The sequence below is a fragment of the Onychomys torridus genome, chromosome 3 (assembly GCF_903995425.1).
Source record: "Onychomys torridus chromosome 3, mOncTor1.1, whole genome shotgun sequence".
Classification (NCBI taxonomy): domain Eukaryota; kingdom Metazoa; phylum Chordata; class Mammalia; order Rodentia; family Cricetidae; genus Onychomys; species Onychomys torridus.
In genome coordinates, this window is record NC_050445.1 from 1,185,731 (window position 1) to 1,213,104 (window position 27,374).

The following is a 27,374-nucleotide window of genomic DNA, read 5'->3' on the forward strand; positions in this document are numbered from 1 at the left end:
TAATTCTACGGTGTCTCAGTACTAACTACAGCCATCTGAGGCACGCTGGATGCACCGCGAGCGTGCCCCGCACCCATTGGTGCCTCACCGCGTTCATGTCGATGCCGTTGGTGTAGGACCAGGCGTGCTGGAAGTACTCCTCGAGGCGCTGGCGTAGTGGATTAGGGATCTGGTGGAAGCGGATAAACTCCCGCACCCGGAGCATCTGTGTGTGGTAGCGGGCCGTGCCCGAGTACAGCCGCTGGATGATGGCGGACACGTTGCCGAAGATGCTGGCATACATGAGGGCTGAGGGCGTGGGTGAGTGGGGCCGTCAGCATCCGCAGGGACCCCGCCCGCCCACGGGGACCCTCTGCTCAGGCCCCGCACCAGGTCAACGACACTCGCGGTCCGGTCACGTCTCAGTCTGAGAGTGGACATACACATGCTCAAACACACGCCAACCTTCAGCATTTCCTGCCCTGGTGTCCCAGCCTCCAAACTATATTGTGAGCCCAGGACTCTAGGAGGGGAAGAGGAGGGGGCGGGGCAGGGAGCCCGGATGGCCACTTCGCTCCATCTTAGGACTTTCACTACCGTTACTACCCAGTCATGGCTCCGCCCCCCGCCCGCCTCCAGGACGCACTCACAGCCAATGAGCATGACGCAGATGGAGAAGATCTTCTCTGAGTTGGTGTTGGGGGAGACATTGCCGAAACCCACGCTGGTGAGGCTGCTGAAGGTGAAGTAGAGTGCTGTAACATACTTGTCCTTGATAGAGGGGCCGCCCAGGCCGCTGCTGTTGTAGGGCTTGCCGATCTGGTCGCCCAAGTTGTGCAGCCAGCCAATGCGTGAGTCCATGTGAGGCTGTTCCATGTTGCCAATGGCGTACCAGATGCAGGCCAACCAGTGCGCAATGAGCGCGAAGGTGCACATGAGCAGGAAGAGCACAGCGGCCCCATACTCCGAGTAGCGGTCCAGCTTCCGTGCCACGCGCACCAGCCGCAGCAGCCTCGCAGTTTTCAGCAGCCCGATCAGCTAGAGGAGGGGGCATGTTCAGTGTGAGGGCACATGAGTAAGGCGCACTGGAGCAGAGGGTACAGAGGTGACACCATAAAAGACTTCTTCCTGGAAGCTCTCCCTGATAATGAAACCACCCGGTGTAAAGTGCCTCCCACACTGCTCCCAGCACATGTGTCGTTATTCTATGTGCCAGCTTTAAGACGAAGTAGTAAGGGTCTCCATGATGAAAACAAGGAAACAGGGGCTCCAGAAAGGCCAAGAGTCACCTCTAGGTGCTAGGCCAGAATTCGAACTAGCTTTTGAAGGCACTTTTGTGTACGTTAGAAAATTATATCCCCCACTTTGGTAGACAAATCAGAAAGAGTCCCTTCTAGCGCTTTATGACCTGTAGGTAAAAAGCATGGATTTGTTAGGGACCCTCCCTTCCTGTGCATTATCCCTCGCTATCACCCTTCACCCTACCCCCTCCTGGCTCTTTTCTCCTGGCTGCCTCCAAGCCCACCTCCTCAGAGCCAGAGCCAAAGATGAGCAGGTCGAAAGGGATGGCAGCCACCATGTCAATGAGGAACCAGCCCTTGAAGTAGTGGACAGCAATGCGGCCAGGATGGCTGACCACCTCTTCATTGGCGTTGACATAGGTCGTGCGGAAATTGATGAGGATGTCCACAATGAACATTATGTCCACGATGAGGTCCACCACAGCCAGAGGCTGGCAGGCATAGCCACAGTCGGGGGCTTGGGACCCATCTTCAGTCTCCTTCAGCAGGAAGGCAGCTGAGTAGGGTGTGAAGACAGCCGTGTAGATGACCAACAGCAGAATGAGCCAGTCCCACACAGCCTTGAAGGGACTGTAGTGCAGAATGGTCCAGCGGTGGATTCGTGGGGCCTGCAGCTTGTATTCAGGTAGCACATCAGCTCCCAAGGACAGGACCTAGACAGAGAGGGAAGGGGGGGATGAGGAGGGAAGGGGGATGAGGAGGGAAGGCCATGGAGCTTCAGAGCAGAAGCTGGTGTCATCCCTACTGTGGCCAAGTAGAGCACATTTCCATCAGAATGCTCATCCTTCAGCCAAGTAGCCATGGCAACTGACTACCCTCAGATTGAGGCACTACAGTTCCCAGAATGCCACCCAGCAGGGGGACATCCTGGCTGGCTCCACATAGTTCTGACAACACCCAAAATACTTGAACTTAGGTCATCAAGCAGGAAGTCCTAATATTGTTTCCCACCAGCAAAGCAGGCCAGATCCTCAGACCATGCACCTTGCACCATACAATCTTGCCCCACAGTCCCCAAATCAACACATACACGCCCCTGTCTCAGTCCAGAATGTGTTCCAAGGACTGCAGTTCCCAGCTGGGCAGTGAGCCCAGGAGCCAGAGTCCCAACACATGAAACAGTCATTGCAGCTCCCTCACAGCCTCACTTCATACCACTGTCCAAGGACACCAGCCACCATTCTCGGATCCCTCGGCCTCCCTGAGGGGAGAAAACATCTCCCTGCTGCTGCTCTTTTGTGCTCAGGTCCCTCTCCAGCCCATCCCAGAGAAGCCTCCCACACTCTTCCAAAGGAACCCAGGGGACAGAGCCCAACCCTGAGAACCTTGTACCTCAAGTATACAGAGAGATGTATACCTAGGCTGGCCCAGAAGTGCACACTTGGCCTGAACCCATTCTCAGACAAGGGACAACAAACACGTCCAGTACTCTCCCCCAAACCAAACTAGGGAAAACTAGCTGCTTTCCTGGGTGTCAGAAGTCCCATGCCCACCCACCCCTTAGAATCCTCTGGTAGACATCTGACTCAGCCAGAATCCCCTCCCTCTAACCTGGACCCTGACATCCTGAAACCAGACCCTAGGCCTTCCCCAATCCCAGAATTTTTAGCCCTGTCCCAGAAGCACGGAATCCCACAGCCTCAGGCCTCTGAGCTCAATGAAGTCCCAAAGACTCTCATTCAAGCTCAAGTGGGAATCCCCTAAGCCCACCTGCATAGGTGGACTGTTCAGAGAACATTTTAGGGAAAGGAACCAGAAAGAAAGATGAGTCTTAGGGAGGATTTTGGCCACCCAGAGTGGACAAAGACTTTAGAGAAACCAGATGGGGTGGGAATGAGCACCAGGGTCTAGTCAGAGGAGGACCCTAGGTCTGCCCTGCCTTCAGACTGAAGCTTGTTCATTAAAATAGAGAGTTAATGCACATGAGGTTAGTGATCTTTCCGGCATCAAAAAAGAACAGGCTAGGACCCCACAGACAAGGGACAAAAGGAGGTAGCTGTCACTCCATAGGCCCCTCTCTGTGCCTGAGTGGTTAGGCCTGGGGAACTATGCTGGACCACCCGAGGCAGCAGTGACCCCATCCCCCAGGTCTGCCACAGTCCCAGTGCACATGGTATTCACAAATACAGCCAGTCTGGGGTACAAGGTCCAAACCTGCTAACTCAATCTACCCAGTCCTAGCTCTGAAACCACTGGCGTACCGCATGGCCTCAGGCCAGGTCTATAATCCCTGTGATCTGCTCTCCTATGGAAGACTGACTCAACCTTGGCTCTTCACCTTGGGAAGGAAAACTCTCACCTGTGCCTGTCCCCAGTGGGGAGGAGCACATGAGCCAGACAGAGGGAGTCAGGGACAGCAGCGACGGTGGCAGAGGTGGGAGTCCCAGAGCCACCCAGAGCCACCTCCAGGTTCTAAGGCAGGACAGCCAGTAGGGCAGAGAGGTGGCTCCTAGGAGGCAATCCACAGCCGAAGGGACAACGGCACAGGATGCCCTAAAGAGGTGAGCCATGCCTCAGTTCAGTCTGTCCTCACTGCCCATCAAGCAGTCTCTGACCCCCTACTCTCCTGAGACTCCAGCCTCCAGAACCCCAGGAGTAAGCCAAGCCTCCAACGCTCTCTCTCCAGGAAGTTCCAGAGTGAGGGAGCCCCAGCCCAGTGAGTGTCAGGTCTACCTGAGGCCGGATGGTTCCTTGTCTCCCTCCATCTCCCACCATCCACTCTGGATACCTATCTGCTTCCTGTCTTTCTCTTCCCTTTAGATTATGAACTAGAAGACTGTGGGCCACGGAAGCCATAGGAAAGGGGTTGCCAAAGCAAGGGAAACCCTGGGAACCTAGCCAGCCGCCAAGGAGGAGAGCCATGAGGAGCTCAGTGATGGGCCACACTGAAGAACACAGGGCCCCCAATCTGTCCTGTTTCTCAGAAGCCCTCTCCCCAACTGCAGCCAGATCCCTCTGGGCCACACCCCCACCTGCCTCAATGTCCCAGCCCAAGAAAAGGATAGGGTGCTGAGGGGATCACCTACCTCCTGGGCCACCAGGCTGGAGATGCGCACTGCCCGCCTCACCCGGCCTTTCTGGGCCCTGGGCTGCAGAGCCCCTGTCCTGCTCTCCTTCCCTGCTGGGACCGCCATGGAGGATTTGGCTCCCCCCGGCCTGACTGCTCTAGGGCCCCAGGGCCAGGCCAGTGCCTCACTTGTGCCCCAGCAGCAGCCCCAGCCCAGGCTGCCAGCCCAAGGCTGGCCGACTGGCAGCCAGGACCGCCTCTGGCATGAAGCCAGAATGACTGGGCTAGGCCCTGGGGCTGGGGTCACCTGAGCAGTGAGTATGGACAGCTGCCTGCTTGGCTCTTGCTGCACATGGCCCCTTGGTGTGGGCCCCCTGCTACCAGGGTGCCGTGCTCTGCCCGCCTGCCGCCAGCCCAGCAGCCGCGGTGGGAACCGCAGCTCCTCTGCCGGCCGGCCCCTCCTCCTCCCAGGTTCCCCCCCCCACTCCGCCACCCTGCCCCCCCCACCCACCCCCGCCCAGCCCGTGCCCGCCCTCTGCCCCGTGCCCAGCCAGCGGCCCCCTCCCTCGCAGCCCGCTCTAGGCTCCTGCTGCAGCCGTTCCGCAGCCCTAGCCCCTCCCCCTCCACCCGGCAGCCTGGCCTGTCACCGCAGATTAATGGTCTCCCCAACACCCCCGCCCCGCCAGTCCAGTGCCAAGCCAGCCAGAGTCAGGCAGAGACACCCAGAGATGGAGAGACGCCGGGTGACTGGCAGGGGCACCACACGCAGCCACACAGACGGGTAGGCAGAGACCCACACACTGTAGGCTCTCGCACTTTGGGTCCAGGAGCAGGGCAGATGCCAGGCACCCAGGTGGGAAGAGAGAGGTAGGAACCCCAGAGAGACAAGAGTGTACCAGATAAAGGCTATGGGGTGGGGGCATGTTCTGGAGGCAAGGCAAAGGGGCTGGAGACCTGGCAAGAACCCAGAGAGCCAGAGGCATGGGAGTACGGCCAGAAGGCTGGCCAAGGGAGCCCAGGGCCGGGCAGTTCCCTCACAGGGCAGCTGCGACGGGCAAGCACAGCTTAGGACAACAGTGTCCTCCTCTCCGGGGACTCTCACTGTAGGACCTCACCACTACTTCCCATCTTAGAAGGAAGGGGCTACGGTTTAGTGCTGTAACCCACCTCACTGCTGGGAGGGACAAGAAGACCAGAGGAGCCCTACCGCACCGAAATCAAAAGGCCCGCTTCTTCTCCGGGCAGGAAAACAGGGCCTCATCCCTGAGGGCTTTACATACATCACCAGCACTCCCCACCCATCACAAGAAAGAAACCCTACTCTCCCACAGTAGGGGGGCATGGCAGGCACCCCTACGCCACCTGGTACTCCACCTTGACCTACAAGAATCAAGGTCTCCTGACCTTGACTTGTGTGGTCCTTTCTAACTGAGGCCTTCTCCTGTTGCCCCAATAATCCCTCAGATACATCCTTCCCGTCCCTCTGGCTGCCTTCTCTTGCCCACCATGGCCTTCCCCAGTGTCCTAGTTTCAAGTACCTGGAGTCACACACTCCATCTGCTGGTCATCCACACCTGCCTATTTTAAGTCTCCTCTCTCCCTCTCACCAACCTTTCTCCACAAGCCTTCTCATCTCTAACTCTTCCTTCTTGTATCCCAGTACCGGCATTTCCCCCACCCTCTCCCAGAACAGCTTCCCTTACTGACTAGCCCCCCTCAACCCCAACTTGGACCACAACCTTGGCCCTCCTCACCAATTCCAACTCCTCCGAGGCAAGCAGAGAACCATGCACTTGGACACCTACCTGGGTGACCTTCTCGGTGACGTTGTGGGTCCGCTCTTTTATCTTGGGGGCTATGATTTCCCTGTCACTGGTGGGTGAAGCCAGGAAAGGGTCGCCTTTGAGGTCCACGAAGTTGAGGGTGATTTGGGGGATCTTGCTAATGGTGCGGTAACGCACGAGGTCCGAGTCTGAGGTGGAGTTAAGCAGGCCACTGCGCATGGGGTGCATGGCCCCTGAGATGGAGAGACAAAGCTTGGTCAGATGCACAGGCCAGGGGCTGTTGGGAAGCCAGGCCACTGACACAAAGACTACAATGAGACCAAACTCTACCTGGCCAGGGCCAAGGGGGTGAGATAGTAAAGTAAGCAAAGGGGTAGCTTTGGAAACCGATGGAAACAAGCAAGGACTGGCCCCTCTGCATTTTAAGGAAGCACGCCACCATGAGGGGGAGGCAGGAGAGAGGAGTAGAAAGATCAGATAGTGTCAGGAGCCTCCGAATCTCTCTTGTCTCTTTCCAGTTCCATGGTCATCCCTATTCCAGGATGTCCTGGGACAGCCAGCCCCTTGGGCCAGCAAGGGCTCTGTGAGTGTAAGAATGTAATGGGATGAATGGACATTTAATAGACTAAAAGGCCACTTAATGAGATTAAATAAGTAGTTAATGGGATTTCCATCTACCAGACTCCCAGGCACCTAAGAGGTAGGAGAGAGAGGAAATGGTGGGCCTGGGACAGGGCAGGCTTGGCAGACAAGCAGGAAGCAAGGGGCTGGAGTAGGGTCTCCCAGGCCTGAACCCTCACCGGTGCTAGCATGACGGGGTGGAGGGGGCAGTGCACCGGCCCGCATTGCCTCAATGTCATCCGCCGAGGAGGCCCGGCGCACACTGGCGCAACTCTCTCGGGAGCGTGTCCGGGCCAGGCTGCAGCTGGAACCTGAGGCATCAGGGTTGAGACTTTGAGCTCTCGGTGATGGGTGAGGGCCTCGGACACTGGCCGCTGGAGAAGCAGAGCCCGGGCCCACCAGAGCACGCCTCTCTTCTGCAGGCCCAAGCCCTGCCACATGGTTGTCCATGGCAGACACCTCATCCAGGGCCAGGGACTCACTGCTGGGTGCTGCAGGTGTTAGGTCCACATCCACCACCACTGCCCCAGGGGCTCCAGCACTGCCCATGCTTCCTGTCCGCATGGATGAGTCCCTGGCAGTCAGCGCCAACAAGGCAGGCAGCTTCAGGCGGAAGGTCTTGGCTCGACCTGTGGGGAGAGGGAGGCCTATGGAGTGAGGGTTGACCAAAAAGAACTGGAGACCCTGACGGTGGAAGCCCGCACTCCACTCCATACAGTGCTTGATTCCCAAACCCAGACGCTTCTATCTAACACAAATCGTTAACTGCCCTTTCCCACCACCCTTAAGGCAGATCCCATGAATTCTCCATGATTCCACAATTGCACTGGTTGGGACAGTAGCACATTCAGAGATGGATCTGTGCCTTGGGTGGGTCACTAAAGGTCACACAGTGAATGGGGAGTGATGCCAAAAGCTCTCTCCCACACACTGCCACCTAGCAGCTGGCATCCACAGGGCTAGTGTCATTAAAACCCAAGAGGTAAGCTTTGTTGTTTAATTAAACCCAAAAAATGTCACCTGGGTAAAGCTGAGGATCTGAACCTTTGGGCTAACCAGGAGAAATGTTTACAGCCAAGGCCAGCATGCCTTCCCATCCTCTCCTCCATTAACCTCTACGCTTGGGACTTGGCCAGACCACAGAAGAGCTGAGTCTATGAGACAGAGCTTTCTAATGAGCCGATGGCTAGTGCTGCTTAAGCAAGCACCCATCATTCCTCCGGGGTGTTAGGTGGGGAACCAGGAGGCAAGGCTAGAGAACATGTGTTCTGCCTGAAGGGCCTGTGACTTTAGGCACTGCTGCTGCACTGATGCTGGTCCATCCTGGTCCAGGGGGACAGACCAGGTTATTCCTTGTTCCTCACACATGCATACTACTTCCCTTCCCACAGCACAAAGGTCGTGGGCAGCTCAGGGAAACAAGACCACATATTCCTGAACTGGCTCAGTAGTTGGGCTGCACTTACCAGAGGCTAGCCAGCCGGTGGGGGCCCCCCTGTGATTGGTGTCACGAGCTGGGGACCCTACCATGTCCTTTTCCATCACTACTTCAAAGTTGAGGATGAACATGATGACAGCCCCATCCTCGTTCTTCACGGGCACCACATCCACCAGACACAGGAAGCAGCTCCCTGCAGAGTAAGGAGGGCAGGGGCCGTGGTGACACCAGATCCTCCTCCCCACATGGGTATGACACAAAGTGACCAGGAGGGACCTCTGAACCCAAAAGGGCCCATCCACTTCTACCGCACCCCTAGAGCCCACACCTGCGATTCCTGGCCCAGCCTGATCCCACGCCTGGCTGTGCCAGAGTGCCAGCCAGTCTGCATTTCTTCCCTCATTCCATCTGTTCAACTCACCACCCATCTCACTTCTCAGCCCTCTTTCCTACTTTCACCTCCTCTCTCCGGCCTGTGACCCTTTCTTCCTCTGTGTTTTCATCTGCATCCCCACCTTTTCAGTGTGCCTCTGCTTTTCCCTCTTTCAAGGGATAGGACCCCATGCTTTAGTCCAGAATCTCTGGGATCCAGTCCCAGATCTGCTGCTAAATGATATACACTTAAAAAAAAAAAAAAAAAAAAAACTATTCAACATCCCTGTGCCTCATTTTCCACGCCTATAAAATGGGATGGTAGTCACTCAAACTTTATGAGCAAGTCCTAACATGTGAACACTATAGGTGGTTGATTCCAATATCTGCCTTGCCTCTGTTCTCTTCAGATTAGTTCCCAGACATTGTGTAGATCCACAAGATAAGTATGCAACTTGAAATCAAGAGTTTCAAAAACTTTACGGCACTTTGGGACTGCCACAGTTTCCAAGCATACAGTCTTCTGAGTACTGAAAGTACTGGACTAAGACACGCAGAAACCAAGAACATTGATCCCTCACCAGAGTCTGAGAAACACTGGTATCTTTCTTCAGCTTCTTGTTCTTGATGACTCTTCTCTTTCCCCCAGAGCCCCTGGAGCAGGCCAAACCAGCCTGCCAGTTCCCTTGGGCTCTCTGAAGAACACACAGTCCAATGCCCTCCATGCTGATTTCTGTACTGAGGTGAACTCAGAGTGAGTACCCCTGCCAGGGTCAAGCTAAAAGCCCCACCTGCAGGAAGCCCTCCTTGATGAATCGGAAAGGCACAATGACATCCTGGTCTTCTCACAGGGACCCAGACAAGTCATCATCTCCTGTCCGTCATCATCCAGGCTTCCCTCAGCTCATCTGGCTTCTCTGCCTCCCATTGGTCACATCCCTTCTGAAGGGCCCAACACCTAGAATAACTAATGTGCACTGGAAGCCAGAGATGGACGGTGGTGTCAGCAATGGTGACATGGAAGAGGAAATCAGGAAGGAGGAGGAAATCAGGAAAGAAGTGAAGAGTCACATGGTCTCAGGAGAACCCTATCAACCCAGCCTCTGCCTCCCTTACCTCGATACCCCACAACCTCCCTAGGCTGGTCCATCTGCAGTCTGCCCCTCCCTCTTTGACCCTGATCCCTGGCCCAGGTGTGCAGGAGGGGTGGTGACTGAAGTCATGGCAAGAATGGAACCTGGAACTCATGTGATGCCTGTCAGCCAAGCCTGAGAGATGGGTACTAAAGATGCAGAACAGGCTGTGTTCTGTGGCTGAGCCAGCCAGCTGTAAAGGGCCTAGCTTTTGGAGACACTGGCCAGCCACAGTGCAGACATGCTGGGTAGGTGACTGAGACCACAGCAGACAAGTGATTCTAGTAGCTGTGGCTTCTCCAGTGAAATGGCAGCCTCCAAAACCCGCTCAAACTAACCAGAACAGAGGTGAGGGCAAGACCCAGGAGGAGCCAGTCAAGAGCTCTCTGCCCCACCCAAGAACCCTGCACTCACCATAGCCAGGGCCCTCCTGCCCCTACCTCAGGGCCCTGAGCTCAGAAGCTCTGCCTGGGTGTCCCTTTAGCAGCTGTTCTTGTCCCCTGACCTCCGGCCTCTGACACACAGCTGTGGTGTTGAAGCTGCATGGGAGAGGGGGTGGCCTGGGCCCAGCTGGAGGCCGTTTGGCACCCAGACAGACAGCTTGGAGTTTATGCCCTAATATGGTGATGGCCGGCAGCGGCCTGAGCGGGATCTGGCCTCCTCAGGACTATGGAGAGGGAGGAGACCAAGAGACCACAGCCTGGGAGACCCCAGCACCTACCCCCAAGAGCCCCAGAGATCTAGGCCCCAAGGCACTGTGCTCACCAGGACATGTATCAAAGAAGTCTGGAGTCTAGAACCAAGATGACTCTGGCTCTTCCAGATGACTTAGGGGCTCTGTCCCTAAAAGAGGCCAAGAAACTCTGACCTTCAGCAAGAGAAACTAAACAGCCTACTTCTCAGATGGTTACTTCAGACCTGCATCTCAGATGGTGATCACAGGTCCCCGAATCTCAAAATAATTGTTTTTAATTCTCCCGAGAAACATCAAGATATGCCCCTCTCCCAGCACAAGCCTGGTTCCCACTTTCAGACACTCCTCCTTTGTTGATATTCAAGGAATTTTTCTTTTCAAATATCCTGTCAAAGGCATGGTTATCCCAAAAATGGGACACCGCCCACCCTCAGCTCTATCTGATCACTGAGGGAAACAGAGATTGGGGTTACCGTGCATGGAGATATGCCTGGGCCCTTGAGGTACCATCTCACTCGCCAAGTTGGCCAAGTCTTATGTGACCTAACATGTCTCCAGTCCCAGCTCTTTCACCTGGCCTGCCCATAGGACCCACCCTGTAGTTGGCTAAAAGTATGAACAAGGGTAAAAAGGATGGCAGGCCCACGGGTGGTTGAAGCTAGGTACTAGCACAGAGCAGATAGCCTGTGGTCAGCTTAGGCAGTCAGCTGCCCAGTGGCTGGGCTGTCCCCAGGGACCTAGGATACTGCCTATCTACCTAGCTTCTACGCAGCCTCAGGACCCCAGACACTACTCTGTTCCTCCCCGGCTCCCACTCCATATGAAATCCCACCAATGATCCAGCTCATCCAAGGACGAGGCAGACTCAAGGGGCCCCGGGCCAGAGCTAGGCAAGGCTGCAGTTCCACCCAGCACCACTCTGTGGCAGGCACTGCCCACATTCAAGAGGCAGGAAGCTCTAAGAACACTCCAGAAAGGATGGGACTGGGGAGGTGCTGAAAGGGGACAAGCAGGGAACCTCATCCTCTTCCTCAAAGAGGAAGTGGCACATGCTGTGGGCCAGTCACCTTATAGAATGCTTGTCTGTCACACAAGGTTGATCCCACCTACTCCGCAGGGCCAAAGTCTGGATGAAATGGCATAGTACACGACAGGCTTGGAGCCCGGCCTAAAGAGAGCTCTGCATACTCAGAAAGATGAACCTTAGCAACTGGCCCCTGGGATAGTCTGATTTAAGTGACTAATACCAAAACATACCTTTTCCCCCCAGCTCCAGCCAGGCTTTAGAGCCCCCATTCTGGGTGACAAGGCCTCCCTGCCCAGTCTAGGCCTGTCCTTGACACCCCAGGATAGAAATAAGGACAGGTTTGGCAGGCACGCTAGAAACTATCTACCTATAGAAACTGGTAGAGCTTTTGTCTTGACCCCCCCAGGCTAGCTAGTCTCCCAGCAGCCTTCAGAGTCATGCTGCTCACTGTAGGTCACTAAGAGAGGAGGCATGGGAAGAACCCTGGTGCAGCAGGTTCAGCTCATTCTGACAGCAGAAAATGTCCCATTCAGACTACAAACCCTGGTTTGCTTGCATGTGGTGCCAAGTCACGTTAAGGGGACCACTCTGGAGTGACGTTACCCTGCCAGGTATCCTAACTCACCCTAGTCAGGCACCTAGCCAGTGCTCCAAACCTAATTTCCCACTTCTGGGTCCCACTGGCCCAGGCTTTAGCAAAAGCTATGGCAGATTGGGAAGAGGAGGCCTACAGACGACCTGAGCAGCCTGGGGCAAGTTGGTGAGGTCGGAATCTCACCTGGCACACCTGTACAGTAGCAGGCCTCATGGCTTCCCCACAACCTCATGGTCTCACTGCACATGCCAGCACAAGTGAAGCATTTGGGACCACGTGACCAAGAAGACATTGAGGGTGCCTACCCTGACTGAGCCACGTGTTCACTGAGACCCTAATTTGGCATCTGGACAAGAAAGAGCAAGATAAAACAAACCAAACAGTGGATGTGCCCTGGGAAACTAAGATGTTCAGCCCGAACAATCAGGAGACCTGGACCCTTGCCCTCCTTCACATCTGCTGTGTGGCTGCAGACAAACCCACCTCTCTGAACTTAGGCTCTCTATGGGTACCACAGGGACAAGTGATTCCTGCTCTGGGTGCCAGATGAGGTGACAGATGGCCTTATAGAAGCATCTGGAGCTGTAATGAGGCAGAGTAGCAGGTCCCTGCAGGGAAGGTGACCTCCAGCACCCTCATCCTGGTCACCTCCCTTGCCCCACTCCAAGCAGAAGGAGCTGTGCCAAAATGGGCCCAAAGTCACACCGAGGGCAGGAAGGCTGAGGCTGCAGTCGGCCCTGTCCGCCCCCCAGGCAGAGGCTGTCTCCGGAGGAGCAGCCCAGGGCTGTGCAGTGTCAGGTTATATTTAGCCTGGTGGCGGCGACAGGAAGATGCAGCGGGAGCCGCTTCTGGCCAAGGGCCACCGTGTCGCTAACACCGCTCTCATGGACAGCCGGGGGCTAGGGTGGCCAGGGGATTGCAGGCATACAGGACGGGATGGGGGAGTCTGAGAGGCAGCCAGTCAAAGAGTTTGTGTCCCTGTGTGGTAGCATATGTATTGTGTGTACCAGATTAGGAGACCAATCCTGTGCTCCTGAATCCAGGAACTGAGCTATGGGGATCCAGGGGTACTCCCTGACAGGCAGGTTTGGGAAGCCCCGAGCCAGACTCCAAATCACCTCCAGACACTCTCTTCCACCACCACCCTTGCAACCAGAACCTGCCAACAATCTCGGTGTAGGCCTAGGGCCTCTGTAGGCATCTAACTTCCTGCTAAAACCAGCAGCCTATGGCATGCTTAAGGCATCTCTTCAGACTGCAACTCCTCAAAAGACAGCCTTCATCCAGGAACGCTCGAGATGGCTGCACTCCAGGGTCCTGGGGCCATGCCACCTCCTGGGTTATAAGTGAGAGTCATGCCCTCTGCCTTAAGAAGGTAAAGTCCCTGAGAGAACCCAGTCAGTAAAGGTGCCTGTCACCAAGTCTGACAGCCTGAGGCCTCCACCACTATATCCACAGCCCCAGCAACACCCCTCATGCTGCTGACCCTCCCACTTCCTCCCATCCTCATCCCTCCCAGACCGCTCTGCAGAGGGTTTACTGAATCAGCCCACAAGGATGCTTCTCTCTGGGAACTCATCCCATACCACACCCTTTGAAGAAGATACGTCCACAAGCTGGTTTGTAGGGTGAGTAACCTCAACCCTAGCATCCAAAGCTGCACCACAGAGACTGCCTTCATAGCAGGTGTTAAGTGCATAGCTTTGGGGGGGTCTCCTAATGACCTGCAGTTTGAGCCAGTGTGAACACACTGTGTCCCTACCTCTCACCTCCCCTCTACATCCAAGGGCATTGACCACTCTTTCAATACAGGATTACCCCCCATTCTGAGTGTGGACAGACAGAGCCACCAAGGGAATTCAGGTGTTTTTCCCAAAGCAACACTACATTTGGTCACCAGTTACTATCAAACAAGATGGTGCTTGGAACCTAAGTGAACCATGTCAGCTGTTCAGTTTCTGAGCTTTGCCCCTTTCTGCTTTCTGCCCCCTTCACTGTGACCTTGACCCCCATATTTGCAGCTGTCAAAGGGCATCAGAGGCACAGATCTGTCACTGTTCATCAGAGGGACAATCCTGGGGGTCTCTGCCTTCTTCTGGGGTTCTGTAAGCTCCTGCAATTGTTCTCCATCTTGGCTCCCCAAACACCGGTGAAGACCCAAAGAGCTGTAATAAGGCTCTGCCGTTGGTCTCGAGCAGGCACAGCTGTTTGATCATTAAGTCAAGAGGACAATTCCTCCTGGCTTGCCCTCCTACAGGACACTGTGAAACACCCATAGCAAATACACTTGTCAGTAAAGGCCCCCTGAAAAGTCAGGTAGCCCATTCAAAAATAGAAACTTATGACCATGACCCAAACAAACATGAAAACTGGCATTTTTTGTGGGGTTCAGAGTCATCTCCCCAGAGAACCAACAAAGTTAACAGATGAACACCAAGAACTAAGAAAAGAGCTACACCAGATAGATCAGCCACAAAACACACAGTTTCAAACACTTAGAAAGTGGGGTCAGAACACAAGATGGTACTAGCGTAGTAGTCCACACCTGCAACCCCAGCACTCAAAGTTGGCCTTGGCTTCATAGTGAGTTTGAGGCTTCAGAAAACAGGGAGGAGCCAGCAAAGGAGCTCATGGGTAAAAGCACTTGCTGTGCAAGCATGGCAACCTTGACCTCCAGAACCAACAATGGAAAGGGAGAGCCAACCCCAAGTTGTCTTCTGGCCTCTACACAAGCACCATGATGTGCACAATCGCACACATAAATTAATTTTTAAAGGTCTTTTTTCTTTTGTCCTTATCTTTGTGTGCATGTGTGTGTGCATATCTGTGTAAGTGGATGCACGTGATACGCATGTGGAAGTCAGAAGACAACCTTGGGTATTGTTTTGCCACTGCACACTCCAGGCTAGCTGGCTCAGAAGCTTCCTAGGATTCTTCTGTCTCCACTTTCCATTTTACCTAGAAACACGGGGTTACAGTCACATGCTACTGTGCCCAGCTTTCACATGGATTCTGGAGATGCAAACTCAGGTCCTCACACTTTTCCAACAAGCACTTTATCCACCGAGCCATCCCCCCAGCCACATAGTCTCTTTTTCAATAACAATGACTATGGAGAAGCCATGGGTAACCAAAAACGCACAGGTAAGAGAACAAAACTTTAGATCAATAAAGTGTATGGAAATGAGCTGGCCCATAGAGAGATGGTCCAGGAACTTACTGAAACTTGTAAAGCTGTTAATTCTTCTTCTAACTAACCTACAAGACCAAATCTAATTCTGATTGAGGCTCTAGTGAAGCCACCAGTATGTGCTGTCCTCTTGCTACCTGAACATGCAGGAGGCAGAAGCAGGATAGTGCGTTCCAAGCCAGCCTCAGATGTATGGAGAGATACTGACTCAAATTAATTAATTAATTTAATTAATTAAAATAAGCCAATGAAATTTAAAAAGAAGGAAAAATCCAGGTATGGCTTGCTATTATCCAAAGCCATGGGAGGCTGAGGCAGTGGGATTGCTACAGTTCAAGATAAGCCTGGGCTACTACATACATAGCGAGTCCCAAGCTACAGCATAAGATCTTATCTAATAAATAAATAGCTACCTTTTAAATTTAAAAAGTGGGGGGCTTCACCTTTCTGATTCCTGAGACACAGTAAACACCAGTGTTGTGCTTTGTTGCTGTTTTGTATACTCTGACGAGCAAACTGATGGGTATTTGGGGCAGAATGCAATGTTTGAGGCAGATCCACGGTTACACAGCAAAGCAACCTATGCTAAATGTGCCCCACAAAGCAATGGAAAAACCAGACTAGATGTGCTGGGAAAGTTGGCTCCTTACATGGAAAAAAGTACAACTTGATCCTTACTTGTCACTACATCCAGGGGGGGCTCAGGGTGGATCCAACACCCAACTGAGGAAGGTGAGACCAAGGAGCCAGAGGGGAGAAGAGGACCTGTGGGGACCTCTCAGCCTTTGCATAGGGACAGGTCTTCAGTAGAACCTCAAAAGCACAAACAAAACTAAAAGTCGATGATTCACTTGTACCCAAACTAAGAGTCTTGGTTGTATTAGCTGAACAGAGACAAAGAGGGAGAAGGTATTCACAATTCAAACAAGAAATTGACATAGGGAATACATACTGTATTTGTTTGTATTTCTAGAACACACACGCATCCCCCGGAAATCCACAGGAACAAAAGAGAACAGTCTCATGGAAAGATACTAAGCAAAGGATACAAATCAAGCAATGGACAGGAATGAGAGCTAACCAGCTATCGAGCCTAAAAGAGATACTCTGACCTACAAATAGTCCAAGGAACTCAAACGAAAGCAACAAGCCCACAAGACTGGCAAACTAAAAAGGGAGATGACGCCAAATTTGGCAAAGGTGGGAGAGTACGGGAGTCTCCACTCAGGAGGCAGACAACAGGGTTGGCTGTTCAGGTGCGCAGTGGGGCAACAGTTGGCTAAGAAGCCCCATATCCTGCATTCCAGCAACTTCATGTCTAGGCATGCAGCCCACAGACAGTCCCACACCAGTCTAGAAGGGACTGTGTGAGAGTGTTCCATGTGGCACTGCCTCTGGTGACAGAGAGGTGAAGACTATCTGGGGTCCTTCACTGGGAGAGTGAGTGAGGAAAACACAGACTGGACAGTGGCAGCCCACCTGTATGCAGTCATGCTCCTGGATAAGAAAAGGGAGTGCTAGAAGACAATACACAGCACAATGCCATTTGCATAAATTCAATCCATACGCATCTATCCAGTCAAAATACACATTTGCAAAAGCATATGCACACAGCATATTCATAGGGAGTATATTTGAATGGCTGCCTGTAAGGAGTGTCACCGAACTGAGAAATGAGATTTTTTTAAAAAGCCAAAAAGAAAAGGAAAGAAAAAGAGAAAAACAGTAACATGAGTATTGGGGCCTCACTAATTTGAGGAGCTGAGCCTACAGGGATCTAGACAGGGAGAGGAAGGACAGGCAAAGGTGCTGTGAGGACCACACATCAGACAACCTTACTCCCACAGTGTCACTTATGACCTTGAGGTGGTGCCTGCTGAGTGACAAGCAGACAGCCCTGGCATGGCATGCTGCTGTGTTGGCACTTGTTTGGGAAATGCCCTCAACCCACAATGCAGGGGACAAGTGCTTTGATCCACTTTAGAAACAAATGCCCACTGCCACCGAAGCTCTCAGATTCCAGCCAAGCCCAGGCCCCCTGAGGCCCTGGGCTCGTCAGACCCCAGGAGAAGCTTATGCAAGGAAGTCCACACCAGGCTCTAGAGTAGAGAGAAACTGAGCCAGAGGTCCCATTCAGGTCCCCACCTGCACGGTAAGCCCCTTAGCCTCTGCAAGCAAGAGTTTCCCCTCCTGGAAAATGACTGAGAAATGTGACCAGTAGAAGGCTGTAAGGACCACCATTTACACACTACGAAATGAAGTCTCCTGAGAGTACTAAGTGCTACCAAGAGCCACCAGCTCCCAGCTGACTTTGCCAAAGCTTGGTTCCCTCTCAGGCCTCCTCTCATTCCCTCTGAGTGAAGAGGCTCTGAGGCCCACATGACCTCCCACATTCAGCAAAGCAGGAGGGCACCCAGATATTCCCCTGGCTCCCCACCACCTCTCCCACCCTAGCACTCTATCATCCCAAGGTTTTTCACAGAATGGGACACTAAGGCCCAGAGATAAGAAGTAATTTTCCCAAGGCCATACAGTTCATAATCAAGTTAGAAACTGCCCCCCACCACCAGCCATCTAACGCCAAGAATAAGGCTTCTGCCCCACAGTACTGCCCGGTTTGCTCATTCATTTAGCAAAAATATGCCAATATTGAGCTCCTACAATGTGCCAGGCATGTAGATAAAAATATCGTTCAGCCTAGTTGGGATGATGGGCACCACAAACTTATCCAGGGCCAGGCTGAAGTAAATACAAATAAAGGCAAGATGTTGCCCAGCCTGCTGGGTAATTCTAGACCCGCCTACAAGTGCCCAATCCCAGCACACAGCCCAGAGGTCTTTATGGACAGTAAGGGGCATCATCAACAGTCACCGGGACCCTCCTGAGCTGGTGTCTATTCCAGCATCCCTCCCAGCTCTTCTCTGACCCTGACCCCAGATCTCCCTGCATGTCAGACAGAAGTTTATCACTCCCTCACCCATGGGGCCAAATACCGCCAATCTCCTGACCGCACACAGAGTGGGAGGGCAGGGTTAGAGGAGAGGGGCAATTCTTAGGCCAGCAAACGTTCTCTAGGAGAGGTGGTCAGGCCTCCTCAGGGATGCCGAGTAGGAAAGGGCTTCCTTAGAACTCTCAGATCACACTGCACAGGAAGCCACCCGAACTCACCCCATCTCACACCACTGAGCTGGCTCTCCTGCTGGTCCAGTCCCCCTCCCCAGAGCCCAAGGCCACTGTCAACTCTGCTTCCACCTAGACAGCTCTGCACAAATATTTACATAGTTCCTCTGGGGCTTTGGAGACACCACACACAGGAGCAGGAGGCTGGGATATTGTCCAGGCCCAGGGGCTCTGAGGAGCCAGCACCCCTCTATCCTCATAGACCGGAAGCCCCCAGCAGCCTAAGGCAGGCCAACACAGGGCATCTGGGAGAAAAGTGCTCAGTAGAGACAGCTGGAGGCAGGTGACTATCAATGAAGAAGTCAGTGACTATCACCAGCCCCAGGCTCCAGACTGTACCATCCTGACCAGGATGACAAGAATATCTGTGATCCCAAGACAGAGCACACCTTTAATCCTAGCAGAGGCAGGTGGATCTCTTTTGAGTTCAAGGCCAGCCTGATCTACACAGCAAGTTCCAGGGCAGGCAGGACTACAGAGTAAGACAAACAACAACAAAAGAAGAGGGGTAAACACTCCAGTGGCTTTGGCCCTGTAGGAAAAGCTCTAAGTTTAAGCCCTGGCTTCTCCTAGGAAGGCTCCAGGCTGAGTCCCATGCATAGAGCACAGAAACAGCTAGACACTGACCTCTGACCTCTGCCTTCCCTCAAAACCTCCATCTTCACAGAAAGCATCTTTTCACCAACTCAGACACCACATGACTGGGGTTGGGGGTCGGGAGACTGTCTGACAGAAGAGGGCCACAGCAGTGGCAGAGCAGGACGTCTGATTTAGGTGAACAGGGGAGGCGGGGAAGAGAGAAAACCAGGACTAAAGGCCTGGGTTACATCGGGTAGTGGAATGCCCAGAGGCTGGAGACTGGTACCTGAACACCTGGGAAAGCAGGGTGTGAATCAGGGTACAGCACTACAGCAAACGTGGAGATACAGCACACTGGGGAGCCGGCCTGGACCCAAGGTCCCAACCCCTCCCACTCAGCATCAGCTGTAGCAGTGGGGACCCTCTGACCTTGTTGCCGTGGCAACTGGCCTGCAGCTGGAGTGAAGAAGCCAATAGACTCTTCTCCAGAGACACCCCCCATCTCCACCCACACACAGGCTCCTGGGGACACAGACAGGGACAGGGCAGTCAGAGGTATGGCAAGACAGATAAAGCCTTTCAGACTAAGGCCTTGGGAATTGTGGGTGAGTAAACAGGACCCGGGAGACAGGGAAAGAAGCAATAAGAAGGCTCCAGGGTGCTGAAGGTACAGAAGAAATAGATAAGGGGGAAGGAGGAAAAGGGACAGAGCCAGACAGGCAGGTCGGAGACAAAGGCAGGGAGGCCTGAGCGTCATTGGGAAAAGTGTCAAGAGGATGGGCACAGTGGGGGGCAGGGCACAGCAGTGGGGGGGCAGGGCACAGCAGTGGGGAGGAGGCAGCAGAGACGGGGAACAAAGAGCAGAGACAATAGAAGGGACAGGGAGAGGAAGAGCCACATCTCCTCCCCCAACCTCCACCCCCACCCCCCCACACCCTGCTATGGCAGTGTAGGGCAAGGTGTGTCCCCAGCCGGCACCTGCTGTCTGAGGTGCCTCCACAGAAATGCCACATCCTGGGGGCCTGCACTACAAGGTTTGGTTCACAGTTCCACTCTGGTCCTGGGCCTGACTTAAGGGGCATCAGCCTAAGGCCAGTGACCCAGGCATACTACGTCTCCTCCTCCACCCACATTCCCCCAGTCTAGCTTCCCTACCTCCCAGCAGCCCCAGCAACTAAATAATGGGGCTGTCTGGCTCCAGACCCTGAGACTGCACAGAGCTGAGTTAGAGGCTCCGACACAGCACAGCTGTCCTTAGCGGCGCCTGCCAGCAAAAGGCCCTGCCTCCTCCCCCAGGCATCCCCCCTCCTCGGGGCTGCAGCCTGAGGACCTACTCCCCAGAGCTGGCCCAGGAAGACACCCTGGGAAAGGCTTGGACAAAAACAGGGTGGCATTGGCACATTTCTCCTCTGACTTGGTACATACCCCACGCATCAATACACACACACACACACACACACACACACACACACACACACACACACGAAGCCCAAGAAGGATGGGCATGAGGGACTTTGTATCTATCACAAGACAGAGGATAGAGAGGCTGAAGAGTCTGTCTGCATTACCCCCAGCCTAGAATGTCAAGGTAAGTGGCCCCAGGTAGCTGAGGGCCTAGGCTAACCTGTTGACTACTGGGAGTTATCTGATCCCCATGGAAACTAGGTGAGAACAAAGAAGGGGTGGAAGTAGCAGCTGGCATAGGGTTTCCTGGGTCACTGCCCCCATTTGGAGTAGTAACCTGGAGAAGGCAAGAGTGTAGGCTTGCACAGAGACTTGGATTCTAGGCCCCTCCCTCCAGGGATACACTGGTCATGAGACCTCCACCATGAGACTTCTCCACCTGCTACCCGAATGGCTGGATTAGGTGGCCTTAAGATTCCATGAATCCTCTTCAGGGGTCTCTCAAAGAAGTCAGCATGGGCCAAAAAGGTCCATGCTACTTGAGAAGGCAACGTCCATGCTACAGCCAAAGGCAAAATCAGTCCCACTTCTCTGCTGCCAAAGGGTCAAATCCACAGACACAGCCATGTCCACCATGGGTCTGGAGTGTGGCTCACAGCAGAAGACCCTGTATCATGAGCATTTTCTCAAAAGTTCAGCACCCTTGCCAAGCCTAGTGAGGCAAGCCTATCATCCCAGCTACTTTGGAGGCTGAAAAAGTTCAAGACCCACCTAGGCTACAGGGTGAGTTCAAGGCCAGACTGGACAATTTAGTGAGAAACTGTCTCAAAACAAATAAATTTAGGCCCATGTGTGGTGGTGCACACCTTTAACCCCAGCACTTGGGAGGCAGACAGATCATGTTGAGTCAATGCTCGCTATATATCTACACAGTGAGACTCTGCCAAAGACAAAAGGAGAGGAAAAGCTAGATGGATCAGCAGGTCCAGGTGCTTCCCACACAAGCTGACAACCTGAGTTTGATCCCTGGAACTCATATAAAGGTTCAAGGAGAGAACCAACTCCATGAAATTGTCCTGTGACTCCAAACACACATACGGTAGCACTCATCCCCATCACACACACACACACACACACACACACACACACACACACACACACACACACACACATACACACACACTCACATACACACACATACACACATACACACACACTCACATACACACACACATACACACATACACACACATACACACACATACACACACACATACACACATACACACACATACACAAACACATACACACACATACACAAACACATACACACACATACACATACACACACACACACACACACACACACACACACACACACACAGAGGGATCTGGCTTTGACCCCCAGTTCTGAAGAAAAAGAAAGAAACCCCAGCATCCCAAGCAAGCATTGAAACAGATTTGTGGAAATCAATCAGCTTGTCTGGTGGGAGACTGACCCCAGGACTTATGTGTTCACATGCACACACCTGTGGTTTGAAACTTAAGTTTTCACTATGTGGAGCCTTCTAGTTGTGTGGTGTCATTATCAATCATGGCACACAGTAGACCAGCGTGACATGGCCCTGGTCAGACGGGCACGAACTCCACTCCAAGCGCTGGCACTTTCCATCTGTGTGACTCAGGAAACAGTCTTTTTTTTCCCCCTGAGACAGGGTTTCTCTGTGTAGTTTTGGTGCCTGACCTGGATCTTGCTCTGTAGACCAGGCTGGCCTCAAACTCACAGAGATCGGCCTGCCTCTGCTTCCTGAGTGCTGGGATTAAAGGCGTGCACCACCAACCGCTCAGCCAGGGAACCAACAGTCTTAATTTCTCTGAACTTCAGTTTCATCATCCTTAGGAGATAAAAAGTGGTATCTGCATCTCAAGGATGCTGTGAGGATTACACAAGATAACACACAGCCCAGTGTCTGTAAACTTCCCGCTACTTCACCCCCTCCCTGCCTGCCAGCCAGAACCCCAATCTGCACAAGCACACTCTCCTGCAAAGGGCCACTGTGTAATGCCCCCCTACCCCAAGCGCTGTCCAAGGACATCGCAGGCTACACACCCGAAAAGGAAGCCCCTTAAGGACTCCAACCTTCACAGGCAGCCTCCGCCACCCTGGCACAGCAAAGGCCTGGCTGGGGTTTGCAGGAACTTTCCTGTTCAAGAGCTCAGCTCGTAGCTGGGTTCCCAGGACTGCAGTGAAACTTATGAAATATTCACTGGTGAAAAACAGAATTCTAGAACCCCCTCCCAGCCCTCCTCTACCCATTATCCCACCACCTCACTGACCTCCCTGGGCAGAGCCCACCCAGCAGCACAGGCCTAGTGTGAGAGCAGCTCCACCCACTGTGTTTATCCGCTGTCTACTTCGCTCTCCGGATGCACAGAGCAGCTGGGTGGGGAGGTGGTGGCTGAGCAGAGACACCTGGCCAAGAGGGGACTAAGGGGCGGGGCAGGGTATTCTGCCGACCAGACAAAGGGAACCAAGGGAACCGAGGTTGTGGGAAGAAGTGTAGTCGAAGTGCAGAAGAGAAAGGAAGGAAGGAAAGTGACAGCAGATACAACCCTTCTGCCGCACCCTCCCTGACATCTTCCAGGAAGTCACCTGGCACAGGCTGACCTACAGGTAGCTAGAATCCTGTGGCTGGGAGTCAGCGCCAGCCTCCAGCTTGCTTTATTACCACCATCCACGCACGCAGCTACTATCCCTGCCTGGTCAAATGCCAGCCTACCTAGCTCAACATAATGACATCTGCCAAAGAGAAAAGGACGGAAGGTGCCAGGGCCCCTCGCCCTTAGCAGCTCCAAGTCCATCTGGAAAACCAACCCACCAGAGTTGAGCCCTAGGCCACACCCGCCCCGTGACATAGGGCTACGCCCCCGCCTGGGTCCCGCCCCCACGGAACCCGCACAGTTCACCAGCTTCCCGCAACTACAGATTCCACCCCACTGTTCCCCCCCACACACACCCGAGTTCATTCTCTCGAGGCCCGGCCCCTTGCCATAGCCACGCCCCGGCCCCGCCTACCATCTTTCCGGTAGAAGGCGATCTCCACTTTGCGCTCCTCAGCGCCTAGCAGGGCCTGCGCGATCTGCGCGGCGGCACGGCGCTGCGTGCGCGGCCCGTGCAGGAAGTCGCAGGTGCAGGGCCGCTGCATCACCTCGGCCCGCGAATATCCGCACAGCTCGCAGAAGCCGTCGTTGCAGTAGATGACGGCGCAGTTCTCTACGCGGGCGTTAGCGATGATGAACTTGCGGCCTGGGGGGGCGGGGGGGAGGGAATGAATGCGCACGTGAGCGGGGACACCCGTCTCGGGGGCTCCCGGCCCTTTCCCACATTCGCTCGTCACATACTGCCGTCCGACACTCCTCCGCATCAGGGAGGGGGCCGCCCAACCCCGGCCGAACGCAGCTGTGCCCTGACACAGGTGCCTCGACCGGGCGCGGCCTGGCGACACGCCCCCCCAACCCCCGGCCCGCCGGCTGGCTGCGTGGCTTCCCCCGGGCAGAAAGCCAGCGGCCAAGGCCAGCCTGGGCGGGTGTCAGCAACGCGTGTCAGCAGCCGCGGCGGAGGGATAAACACAGCCTGGAAAGGGAGCATGGGAAGGGCAGGAGATGGCGGCCAGCTCCCCTTTGCACCAGCTCCTCTGGCCTCTTCCTCTTGATAGAGGATGCTCCCTAGAAAATCAGTCCCTCAAGTACCCCCAGACTCCTGATCAGTGCCTACTATGACTTTCACACCCTATCCGCAGGCTGGAATGAGGGAGTGAACTAGTAGACCTGGACAACCCAGCAAGGTGGCTGTTAGATTCGTCATTTTACGGATGAACTCAAGAGAAGTTCAGCCCAATGCTCAAGTCTAGCAGCTCATTCATAGTGAAACTAGCTTTTGAATCTTGTCTGGCAGGACAGCTGGGGGTCACAGGCAGACATCCAAGGTCATACAGAGCAAGGAAAGCAACCTGCAGCTTCACACCCTAGAGCCTGCAACTCCCTAGAGTCCAGAGGTGGGCCCAAGACACTGGCCCACTGGGAGAAAACAATCTTGGGAAAGATGACCACCTCTAGAGATATGAAGCCTTCCTCTGCGACCCTGGCAAAAAAAAAAGGGGGTGGGGGGACTCTGATAGACCCATTTCATCTAGACTTGGCTTACCCACCCACACCTGCCCCACAGGCCAGACAGGTGGATGAGCAGCAAGTCAGTGGCAGCCTCAGTTTGTGCCCAAGTGAGATGTTCAAGGACAGGAGCCTTCTATAAACAGAAATTCTGGCTCCTTTGGCCTTTCATGCTGGGATGTGCAATTGAGGTTGGCAGTCTTCAGACTGCAGCTCTGCACGGTCCTGAGGGCAAACCCCAGGCTATGCAGCAGGGACTCCTGCAGCAAGGCCAGGCTACCAGGATCTAGCCTCCTGACCGCTGCCATCTTCGCCCTGCCCTCAAGGAAGTTACTTTTGAGAGTTGGGTCATCTTCAGGTCAGTTCCCAAGGCCTACTGGAACTCCCAAGCAAGTATCAACCCAGGTCAGAGCTTCTTGTCATATGAAAAGACCTTCTAACTCTGCCTCCATCCCCACTTCAGCCTAAGACATCCAGAGTACCAACCACCCATGGAAGAAAATCGACCCCAGACTCCCAGACTAGGAGAGCAGAGCAAGTTCCTCTGAAGGCAAGCCCAGCCCCACCCCACCCCTTTGACTGAAATCCTAGAATACAGATACAGAAGAAACCTCTAAAGTCCGGTGGCTTATCCCCTTGTTCACAGATGTGGAAACTGAGGCTTAGAGGGAAAGAGTCATTCAAGGTCATCTGGCAGTCAGTGGCAGAGGTGGGGCCAGAAGCCAAGTCTTTAGGATCCAGTCCAAGGTCTTCTCAGACTCTGCCTGTGCCTACCCAGCTAGTAGGAAAAGAAAGCCTGCCCCCAGCCCCTAGGCCTATACCAATGTCACTGATCCAACCCCTCAGGATCATCTTGTTCTTAGTCTGGGGACAATGCTGCCCATCCAACTGACCCCTCCCTCCCACCACAGTACAAGCACACATTGTCCTGTGTGCACGGCTCACGGGCAAGGAATGTCACTCTCCAGCTCCCAGGGCCCTTCACAGTCACACCCTCTGTGGCACATGCAGCTTTTGAGGACAGGCACACCAACACCAAAACATTCACCTAGCCTAGGACACTTCTGGAAGTCTCTCTTGCTAGGTCAGCATAAGGGGTGCTGTAATCCCCCAAATGGGGTTTGGGGTGCTGTCCAGAGCAAGTAAACCCACCCCACAAGAGCTCCATAGCCAGCCTGTTAACCCCAAAGCCAGCTTCAGGTCTGCAGCACCCTCTCACCACCAGACCCACAATCTTGGGGACTTGCAGGTGACACCTCTTGACTGCTCATGCAGACTCAAATTCATAAGTGACACAGGGACTTGGTTGTATACAAGCCACACACTCAAGAGCAAATTGGTTACTGGTCCTATATCCTTAGCTTCTGACTCTCACATAGAACACAATCAAGATTGGAATAGGCACTGTACTTTTAGGATCCAACAGCTTGGGTCGTATACATTCTCATGGACACGGACACACACACACACACACACACACACACACACACTAAACTCTGGGCATTTAGAGGTAGAAACACCTGCATATCTCATTCCACCTCTCTTTCCTGCACATTCCAGGTGTCACACACACTCTCCGACCCCAAGCTGCAACACTAGGCCCCTTAGCCCCATGCCAATGATCCCCTGGCACTGAGCCTTGGCCCCTCGGCTCCTGGCATAAGTCTCAGGGCCCACCATCTCCTACTGACTCACATTTTGCACTGCACACGGCCCGGGCACGCCCCCCATCCACACTCGGCAGGACTGGACCCACCCCCCAAACCTCCTCAAGCCCCCACCCCGTCTTGCCCCCTCCCCCACTCACTCTGGCCCTCAAACTTGCGGATGATGGTGTCGAGGAAGGTGTTCTGCGGCGCGACGTGGCCCCTCCGCACCGGCATCCTGAGCCCATGGGCGGGCCGGGCGGGCCCCCACCCACCCTGGCCCGGCCCGGCCCAGCACTAGGCTTCGGGTGGCCTGGCCGGGCCGTGGTCTCCGCACCCCGCTGCCAAGCTGAGTGCGGGCGGGGCCGGAACTGGAGTGAGGGCGCGGGGTCCCCGCTCGGCTAGCGGCTGCGGGCTCCGGACCGCGGGCCGGGCCTGAAGCGGCCGGAGCTGCGGCGCCGGCACACCTGTCTGTCGACCCGGGCCGGCGGTGCCACGGGCCCCGCTCCGCCTCGTCCCCACGCTGCGCTCCGCCCGCTCGAGCGCCCGGCTCCCGGCTCGCGCCTGCCCGCCGCCGCCGTGCCGACAGCCGCTCCAGCGCCCGCGGCTCGGGCAGCGCCTGCGGCTCGGTCCGGCGGCTGAAGGGTTAATGCGGCGCGCGCCCCTCCGGCTCCGGCTCGGGCTCCGGCTCCGGCCCCCGCCTCCCGGCCCCCTCCTGCCGCCGCGCGCCTGCAGCGCCGCCCTCTCCCCGCCACCCCGAGCGCCCGCCCTTCTCATTGGCTGAGCCGCGCCGAGCGCTCCCCGGGCCCCAACCCCTCGCTCTGCTACCGAGCCCCGGGACTCGCGCTCCACCGAGAGGGGGAAGGGACCCTTAGTTAGGGGAACCGTGAGGACAGGTGCGACGGCCGGTTGTGGAGGTGGCCAGGGAGAGGGGCCTAGGGATATGGCCCCCCTCCCAGCCTCGGGGCTGAGAAACCTGATTTGATGGGACAGGGCCAAGCCTTTATCCCCTGCTTCCCTAGGGCGCCTAGGACAGGCTGAGTACACACAGCTTACTCTCAGAATCTGCTGTGGGTGACTTGGCTGAGTGAGGCCTAGGCTCCGAGAAGATGCCCAGGGCCAGGGGAGACCCGGGGAATGGGAATAACAGGGAATGTGGAAGCTGTAAAATGTTGAGACAAGGGTCGGGGAGCCGGAGGAGAGGCACAGCCTCCCCAAGCGCCCAGTCTCCAGCCGACAGACAAGGCCCTCTCAGAG

General features: G+C 54.8%; 1 protein-coding gene across 1 annotated transcript in view; it reads right to left on the minus strand.

Moving 5' to 3' along the window:
• Kcnh2 (potassium voltage-gated channel subfamily H member 2) overlaps positions 1-26,817 on the minus strand; it is a 32,122-nt gene extending 5,305 nt beyond the window's left edge. Inside the window, 8 exon segments of the mRNA XM_036181201.1 lie at positions 89-288; positions 630-1,017; positions 1,505-1,933; positions 6,093-6,304; positions 6,872-7,321; positions 8,159-8,323; positions 23,381-23,611; positions 26,279-26,817. Of these exon segments, the coding sequence (XP_036037094.1) occupies positions 89-288; positions 630-1,017; positions 1,505-1,933; positions 6,093-6,304; positions 6,872-7,321; positions 8,159-8,323; positions 23,381-23,611; positions 26,279-26,354 (2,151 nt within the window). The 5' untranslated portion in view covers positions 26,355-26,817.
• Between the last annotated feature and the right edge of the window lie 557 nt (positions 26,818-27,374).